The 9082-nt window shown below is 47.9% G+C and overlaps 1 protein-coding gene across 1 annotated transcript in view; it reads left to right on the top strand.

Annotated features, from left to right (window-relative positions):
* The first annotated feature begins 432 nt into the window (after positions 1 to 432).
* Positions 433 to 9082, top strand: part of LOC104466634 (RNA-binding protein 38) — a 13394-nt gene continuing 4744 nt past the window's right edge. Inside the window, exons 1-2 of the mRNA XM_010080138.1 lie at positions 433 to 550; positions 1143 to 1197. Of these exons, the coding sequence (XP_010078440.1) occupies positions 433 to 550; positions 1143 to 1197 (173 nt within the window). The remainder of the gene's footprint in view (positions 551 to 1142; positions 1198 to 9082) is intronic.

Raw genomic sequence — 9082 nt, forward strand, 5'->3', positions numbered from 1 at the left:
GAGGACAAAGGCGGGGGTGGGGTGTCCCGGGGGGTCCCCCTTCCCCGGCCGCGTTATTTCTCGGTGTCTGTGTATTTCTCTCGGTCCCCGCACCGCACCGATCCCGGCTGCTGTCCCCCCCCGGGCTGCCCCTGCTGCGGGAGGTTTGGGACTGGCTCCCTCAACTTCTTAAAAAAGCCCGGGGGAGGAGGTGGGAAGGCGAGGGAAAAAACTGGCGTGAGCCCAGTGGAGTAACTGGGCGAGGGGGGAGCCCTCTTTTCGATCGATTCCCGGGGAGCCGTTCCCATCTTGGTGTGCAAGGGAGGCTGTGTGGAGCGGAGTTTCTCTCCCAGTTCAGAATAGAACAACGAATAAACTCCGCTAGTGCCTGTTGCTGGAGTGTTTACAAAGTGCCGTTGCTACAAACAAGGCTGTGCTCGGTTCCAGGTGACCATGGCAGACAGAGCCGCTGCTGAAAGGGCATGCAAAGACCCCAACCCCATTATTGATGGCAGGAAAGCAAATGTGAACCTGGCATATTTGGGAGCAAAACCAAGGAGTATTCAAACTGGTGAGACATTAAGGAGATCCCCTCTCTCTCTGTTAGAATAACTTGTAAAACAAGGAAACAAGTTACTCAGGATGGATTCATCTGATCGATGTGTGCTTTCATAGTTCTCTTTGTTGACTGAGGACGCTGTGTTACTCCTCTTCCATACCTTCTTACTCATACCTTTTACACTAGTGTAATGCACCAAAGTTCATATAACTGACTTTAAGCTGTTTTCTTCCATGGCTAATCTGTCTTCCTGTTACCCTCTTTGTTACATTGGTACTAACAGTAAGATCCGTTTCATCATTCTGCCCTTTGGTTTAATGACCACAGTACACAGTGTGTAAAATAGGGCATTATACCACATTGTCTGTTCAATAACAGCACTCGCACACTGTCCTTTAAGCTGGACTCCCATCTGGTCCTCGTGCATATCACATAACAATATTAAAATTAACCTGTTTCTAAATGGGGCTGTGAATTTGCTCACATGTATGGCAGATAAAATGCATGTACGTGTGGTCTAAGGGGTAGTTATGCATGTACATTATGAGTTGAATGGTAATGATGCCATTCATTAATATTTCTTTCTTTCTTTCTTTCTTTTTAGGTTTTACCATAGGTGTGCAGCAGCTACATCCAGCCTTCATTCAGAGACCCTTTGGGTAAGTGGAAGTGTTTCTTAACAGTCTGTTTGAAATCAGATTCATTAATCAACTTCCTCATTATTTAAAATGTGTGAAAAAAGCCTCAGCTGTCAAGAGTGGACAGTTTCAACAGCTGTTGTTAATGTTCAGAGTACTTTATTTCTGGTGAAGATTTCAGAACTTTTGTGCATCTGTCAGCTTTAATGTAATTCCCAAAGATCCTCCTTTATCCTCGGTAAATCTTAGTCATAATAAACCCAGTGCATTGCTTGCTGCTTTGCTAACTTTCAGGATCCACGAGAATTCAAACAAATGGAAAATAGTTTCTCTATTATAGTACTTAAGGTGTCAAAACAATTAAGCAAACTCTGTTCTCATGTTTCTCAAATAAGATCTTCTGCTTCCTCTGTGCTGTTTCCCACGTAATAACGCTTAGGATACAGTTTTATCCTAGAAAACAAATTGCATTGGAAACAAAGTCTGTTACTTAATGAAAGTAACATTAGGTCAAAAATTGATTTTGGACAGATGTTATACAAGGCCTGAATAGTCTGCAAAAGTGGGCTTTTGTCTGCTCTTTTCAATGGCTTATACCATCCCTACTCGTTTAGAAAAGTCCTCTTTTTATACATCTAATAGGATCTGGCAGCTGCTCGGCAAAAGACAAGTGTGCTTCATGAGAACAATAGTGACTGTCATACTGCCTTCATTTAACTGTTTAATGATTGATGCCATTCTTTTTTAACACCATTTCAGAAAGTGAATATTGATAGGGTTTTTTTATTATTATTTTCTAAGAGCATTAAGAAAGTAGGTGCATTTTTTTTTAAAGCTTTTGAGCACTGCTCTGTTGTGGTTTTTTTGTGACTCCAATATAAATAGATGGGATTTTGGCCTTTGTCAACAGAAATACTTCATCGCTTTCCTGCTCTCTGCTCGTGTTTTTTTGGGGTGTGTTTTTTTTTTAAAGAAAAAAAATCTAACAACAAAACAGAAACTTTCACTCCTCTGCCCTCATGGCTGGAGTTGCTGGCTGCCTGGGTAATCTCATTCCAATGACTTTATGGATGTAAGAGACCGTGTTGCCACAATAGTGCACACCCAGTGTACGTGTGTTGTGTACGGTTCAAACATGCCAGTTTTCATAACTGGTTACGGCTCCATTGGAAAGACTCGAAGAACGTCTGTCATGAAATGAAGAGCCTTTTTTTTTTGTGCAAGAGCCATGGTAGTCTACATAGACAAGACGCTGCTTTTTAATAGCTCTCCTTGCATGGGAGCTACAATAACTTTCTTTGCCCCCAAAAGTGTCAGTAGCAGTACCTCTGTGATGTGAAAAATCACAGATTTACAAATTGCACAGGGGTGCACAGGAGAAACTGTTGATAAAACCAGCCCGTTAGTTTTTCCACGCATGCTAACAGAGCAAAAGGGTGAAGCATGTTGAACTCCTGGTGCTGGCAGGAGCGCCGTGCACGCCTGCTCCCCTGGCAGATAATCTGCTGTTTTGCGGGTGCCACTCCTGCCCAGCAGCCACAGCCCTGGAAAACGTAGTTTTTCCTCTTTGAACAGTTTGCTTTTAGTTTCGCATACAGAAGAGTGTGGGATCAACTGACTACATGTTCTTTGTGATCTAGACAGTTCCTGTTCCAGTTCTTGGGCATTGGTTTCATCATTAAACCAGCAGAGCTGCAGTTAGCATACGCAGCAGAGAGCACTATAAATTATTTATCAGTTGCCAAGAGACAGGAACCAGGAGACTGGAGGGTTGGAGGGAGGGGATTATATATCATTATTTGCAAGGATCAGTAAACAAGAATTTAGTTGCATTCAGCCACTGCTGCAGTGGAATCACTGGAAATGTGGGTTTGGCAAAATGCGGAGCCATTTACCTGAGCACCACAACTGGGGCTGCTCTGGGGCTTTGAGCAAAGCATCAGGTGCTCGGTCAAGCAACAGAGCTTGGCTGCTGGGTCCCTCTTTGTCTTGTCAGTAGACCAACAAAATTAAGAGCCTGCCAGGCTCCGCTCTTGCATTCCCTTGAACTGACAATTTCCCTGGCTGTCCGTGGGATTTGGGGATAGATGAGTTTATTGGGGTTGCATTAATTGCTGTTGTCCATTTGCTCTGTGCTGGGTGGATCCTGACCTTCCCCAAACGAAGCTCGGCTGCTCGTCTGCTTTGCCCACGGTGTAAGATGTTGCCGGTTCTCCCTCCTGTGGTTCCTGTCCCTGCACAGTGTTTGTGCCCAGGGGCTGGCATGTGGTTTCCAACAGACCGTTGTTGTGGGACATGGGGCAGTAGGTGTGCGAGCTGGACTGGGCAAAGAAGAAATGAATGAACAAGCCATTAAGTGTGAGGCAGTTAGAGAAGAGAAAGCCAGCCAGCCAGTCATGTTCTAGGTGTCAAGCCACAAAATGCAGGTTTTGTTGAAACCTGAAATGAATGGAAACTATGAAAATTACCCAAACATCAGTGAGGATTATTTATAAACTGAAGGCTTTGCCCCCCCAGCCCCAGGCACCCAAATGCAGCTGTAGGTTCTGCCTGGGGTATGCGGAACAGAAAGAGAAACCACGAGGAGCCTCACTCCTTCCTCCTGCTGCCCTGGCAGGGAGGCACTCGCGCAGCAGACAGCACGGAGTCGGCAGTAAATCCTGTTTTGAAAGTAGTCTCTAGATTGTCGTAACCGGAGACCTTACCAGGAACGCAAGGCAAAGGATGCGTCTGTGTCAGGGTGACTCGGAGAGCTGGCTGCTGAGTGTAGGGAGGCAGTGTCAGCCTGGGGCTCAGCCTGGAGCTTACAGGCTGGGCTTAGCTGGAGGCACTGCAATGCCACCGTCTGTCCCTGCAGCCCCCAGCCAGCATGGGGATGCACTTGTGCCATCGGAGGAAGGGGAGACCCTCTGTCCCAGTGGAGCGGCCTCTTAGTGCAGTGGTGTCCCTTTTAAGGAATTTTGAGAAACATGACAAACTTGGAAGCTGCTCAGGGCAGCCGTGTGGACCACTTGACCAGGAGCATGTGGTGATGTGGCAGAGCTGCCCCGTGCCCTTCTCTTGGTCTTCTCCCCTGTGACTCCAGTGCCTGAGACAGGCTTGAGCCTGTGCAGGGATCGAGGATTCTCCGATCCTCTTTGCAGTCATGCTTGCTGCTCTGGATGTGAGTGGCGTATGGCAGAAGTGCATCAGCAAGGGAGCTATCTGTGTGGGAGATCTACCAGGGACTGAGTAAGTGACTGAGCTCTTGGAAACACAGAGCTGGCTCTTGCAGCGGGATGTAGCTCTTTCCATATCTGCACATGGGGTGTCATTGCTCCAGAGACCCTGCTGCCCATCCTTGTGTAGTTGCTTATTTTGGTGGCCCCCTGACTCTGGGCCACGTTTGGTCTCAGGCAGCATCGGAAAGAGTTAAATCTCTTTGAGTTTGAAATTTCATGCATTGATGCTGCTGCAGTTAGGAAGTGAAGAAAGTCCCTCTTTGTGTCAGCCCACCCTCCCTCGCAGCTGTTTATCCTTAAAACTTCTCTGTTGGGTTAAAAATGAAAGGAAACAAACTTTCATCTTTTTTGTGGTTATGCTTATAAAGCGGCGCACGCCGGCCTTGCTCTGCTCAGCCTCTGTCAGCTGGCATCCCCCGTGCTCCGACTTCCTATTGCACCACTTTGCAAAAAGCTGGCCCGCTGTGGGACCCCAGCCCGCTCCGCCGGTCACAGCAGCTCCCGGGAGGGGGGCACACCCGGCACCTGTTGGCTGTCCTGTGCCAATAACATGAAAGATTTTGGGGGGGGATTTCCTAAGAAACGTTTTCCAAATGGCTTCAGCTGCTAGTTCTCGGGCATGGTTGCTGCTGTTCAGACCAAATGCTTGCCAGTCAGAAAAAGCTCTTTTTTCTCTTTTTTTTTTTGAAGTAGACGTGTGTTTATAAGCAGATTAGATGGCTTTGCAAATTTTCTTGACCATCTACTTTTGTGAATTTTCTTGACCATCTACTTCCAGGTGCCAGATGCTGGTATCAGACCCAAGGGCTTTGTATACAATTTGTTTTGGGCACAGTTTGCTCCTGTCCTGTATCTGGTATAGGCCTGTAGAACAACACAAAAGGAGAGCACAGTCTGATACGCTGACCTTACACTTGGCTACATAAATGGTGTGCCGAGCTCAGGGCATAGACCTCTAGCAGGGGACAGGCTCCTGATGAAGGATGCTGTGTGCCATCCAGTGCAGTCAGGGCACAGGACTGTGTGCGATCGAGAACCAGGCTGGGCTGGCTCGAGCTTTGTCTTTACAGCAGATGAGTTGTGCTTTGCATGATTCTGTTGCCTTGGGTGGATTTGCTCTTCATCCTCACCAACACAAGAGCAGCTGCCTTAGCAGCAGAGCCCCAAGTCCTTTTCCCCTGTTTCAGGAGCTGGGAAGTGGCAGATACAAAATTCTCCTATCCACTCTGGCTGGTGCCACTTAGTCCCCATGCAGCAGGTTCATGCACACGTCTTAATTTTCAGAGCAGTCCAGCTTGTACTTGATCTCATCTTTCCTTTGCGCAGCTGTCGGTGTACTGGTCCCTAGCTCGGTAGTGTTAAACACATGCCCGGTAATTTGAATGATAAGTGCAGCTCTGAGGACACCAGCGAGGGAACTAGACGGTTGTTGTGCTGATAATTTGGTAGCAAGGACACTGGGTCACTTCTAAATATGACTTCACGAAGAACTTGTTCCCCACAGATGGGAGCAAGCTACGTGCCAGAGCTAAATATACTCTATGATCACAAAAGATGAAAAGTTGTGGACCTCAGATTTAAAACTGAGCCTCCTGTTTCTCGGTCTCTGAATCCTGTAAACAGGATCGAGCTGTCCCCTGCAATCCCCCCCTGGCCAGCTCTGAGCAGTCCAGCTCTCCTGGGTTGCAGGTGAGCTGCTGCTGGGTGGGAGCTGTGCTGGGGGCAGGCTCACAGCCCCCCCATCATTTTGGCTTGCAGGAGGGTGTGGAGGGAGATGTCTGAGATGCTCTAAGAACAACAAAGGTACAGCTGGCAGCAGAGATCACTGAAACTCTTAAAATGGAATTTCTTTCTTGGCTTTTCTTGGCTTGTTTTGTCAGTGTAGGCTTTATCAAAAGTAGGTATTTCATTGCTTCTTCTGTAAGTAAAGCATTCTAATTCAAAAACACTTCACCTATCCAAGAAAGAGTAAAAAAAAATCAAATGTGTGGATGGTTTTAATTAAAAGTCAGTGGAAAGGATCATATGTAAGGAAAGTCTGTTTAATAATGGAACCAGGTGAAAGTGGTCAGTGTAACAGATATTATATCAAAACCTGCCAGGGTACTTGAGAAGACCTTAGGGATGTTTCTGCAGCCTTTGGTTTGCCCCAAATTGCAGAAGAAAATTGGAGAGTTTAGTTAAAGGCAGAATTCCTGGGGCTTCCTTAGTTAATCTGTCAGAGCCTCTGGTTTTCCTGGCACATGGACAGGATGAACCTAGCGTCCTCCTGGGCTCCTCACAGTGATGCTGAAGGACTCGGGCTCCTGTAGTGCACTGGTGTGAAGCATTTGCTGTTCCTGCTGTCAGTTCATTCTGGTTTTGGCTCTGCTGATAACTCAGAAGGGGAGGGGTTTTTCCTTCTCTGGGTAGCTGACTAGTTGTGGATAAACTTCCATGTAGCTTTTTCCTTGGTGCCAGATGGCTCTTATTTCAGGCAGATGTTATCTCCTGCTACCTGAGTGTTTTTCAGCCTGCTTCTCCAAAACTATTTTTGGTCTGGTCCAACATGCCTTTGTTTGGGGTTATTTTTTTTTTTTCCTTTTTCCTTTGGGTGTGGGGGAAGCAAGATGCAGAGGATAAAGCTGTAGATTGTTGAGCCTGGTAACTCGTGGTGGAGCTCAGCATGCTGATCTTGGACTATTGGTTGAGCTGGGAAAGAGGATTAGATCTTTGTGAGAAAGATGCGCTCTCATCTTTGGTTTGCAACCTCTTCTTTTGATTATTTCTTTTGGGTTTTTTTTCCCCCACACCTCTGTACTGGCTGTGGGGGAAGGTGCAGATGGCATTTCTTTTTACTTGTTTTTGTAGGATCCACCTTCTTCTGCTATGGGCCATCAGTTTGTTGCATTGTGAAGTCAAGATGTGCTAACACTGTAAAAAGAGGACATTACTGGGCTACAGCAGGTTTGCAGCTACTGCAATACCTCCTGTTCCTTATTTTTTTTTCTTTCCTTCTAAAATGAAAGTAAATTGAAATACTGGATTGCTCTTGTACCCTTAGCTTGGCGTTTGTCTTTCTTGAGCAATGGTTTAGGTAGGCTCAGCAACCAGCAGAGGTTATCACTGTCTGTTGCAGCAGGTTGTTCCTTGGTGATTGCCACCGGTGTGGTGATGTCTGATCCCAACAGGGAAGCAGGAGACCCAGTTGTGTACCTGTCTGCACAGGCTGCTGTGTAAATCTTCTCAGAGGAGGATGAGTAGAAGACAGGCAGATAGTTGCAAGATGAGCAGAAGTTGTGTAGGTTGGTTTGCTGTTTTCTGTTTGTGTCCTGTTGTACTAGGTGAGCATAAATACTGGACCGTGGAGCTGCAGAGTTCATCCTTGTCTTCAAGCTGGTTGAGATAGCTGGCTGATGAGGCAGAGGCCATTGACATTTCAATGCATGTTTAGATCAGCTCTAGTAGGGACATTGCAGGATTCGGAGGTTTGTCATGTCAGTGAACGATGATGGATGGTGGAGTGGTTGGGGCACAGTGAAGGTCTTGATCTTCACCACAGTGTTGGTGTATAAACTCTGTGATGTCCTTCTGGAGCAAGAGTCCTTGTTGGCAGGCAGGGACTGCCCTGGCCATGCTTCAGCCTCCTCATCCCATCTGGATTTGAGGCCAGGACCTGAATTTCTCCCGTTTCTGCAGCCTGTCAGTGTGATATGTATTGCCAGGTCTGCCACCACTCCACACGGGTTTGCTTCAAGTGGGTCCATGAGGCAAGTACTCACTGGCTTGGGAGTGTCCTTCAGGAAATGTTCTTGAAGCGTGAGTGCCATCAGGACGTGTCTGAGGATCGCCAGCTCCGAGGGGGTGTTGGGCACTGCTCGAGCAAGTGCAGAGCTCCTGGGCTGCTGCCACCGTCCTCAGCATTGTACCTTAAACTATGAACTCGCTTCAAATTACATCTTCGAATCTGTCGTCCAGGCTGTGGTTGGAGTTGTCCTTCACCAGAAGTGGTTTCCATGCTGCTGTTGCAGAGAGCTGTGGCTGTGCTGGGCTTGTTCTGCCGTGCCGAAGCCATCACGTGTTGTGGCAGCGTGGGTGTCCCTGTACCAGCCAGTGGGTCAGCTCTAGTGGAAGTGGAGGCCAAATTCCTGGGGTCAAATGCCAGAATTTGTGCCTTCACTGGCAGACACAAAGGGCTCTGTTTCTTTTATTCTTCAAGGAATAAAAGGCTGGTCGTGGCGGTGGCATTTGTGTGCTGATCTCTGCTGGGCTGCCCAGAGCCCTGTGCTCCCTCTGGTTCCCCCAGTGTCGGTGTGATGCTGTGTCCCTCTTGGCAGGGGGTTGCCGTTGCCACCTCTCCAGAAGCAGCAAAACCAGCTCCCAGCGTGGCCAGCAGAGATCAGGGGGGTCGGGAACTGCTCACTGCTCGCCCAGACCCGTGCAGCTTGCAGGAGCTGCTCCTGGCTCGTGCGTAGGGGGCCCTGCAAGATGGGAGAGAGCTGGGAAAGTGCAGCTGGAGCATGCTTTAGGTGTAAATCTGATACAAAATAATCAAATCTATAAAGTGCCTCCGAGATGAGCCCTGCCAGATAGAGCTGCTGACAAGGGAGAGGACCTCATTAGCTCATTCCTCTTCCTTGCCCTTGGGAAGGGGTGTGGGACACGTGGCTTCTCACTTGTCCCTTCTTTCTGGCTGTCCCTGGGGC

This window comes from Pterocles gutturalis, unplaced genomic scaffold (genome assembly GCF_000699245.1).
Source record: "Pterocles gutturalis isolate BGI_N339 unplaced genomic scaffold, ASM69924v1 scaffold1359, whole genome shotgun sequence".
NCBI lineage: Eukaryota > Metazoa > Chordata > Aves > Pterocliformes > Pteroclidae > Pterocles > Pterocles gutturalis.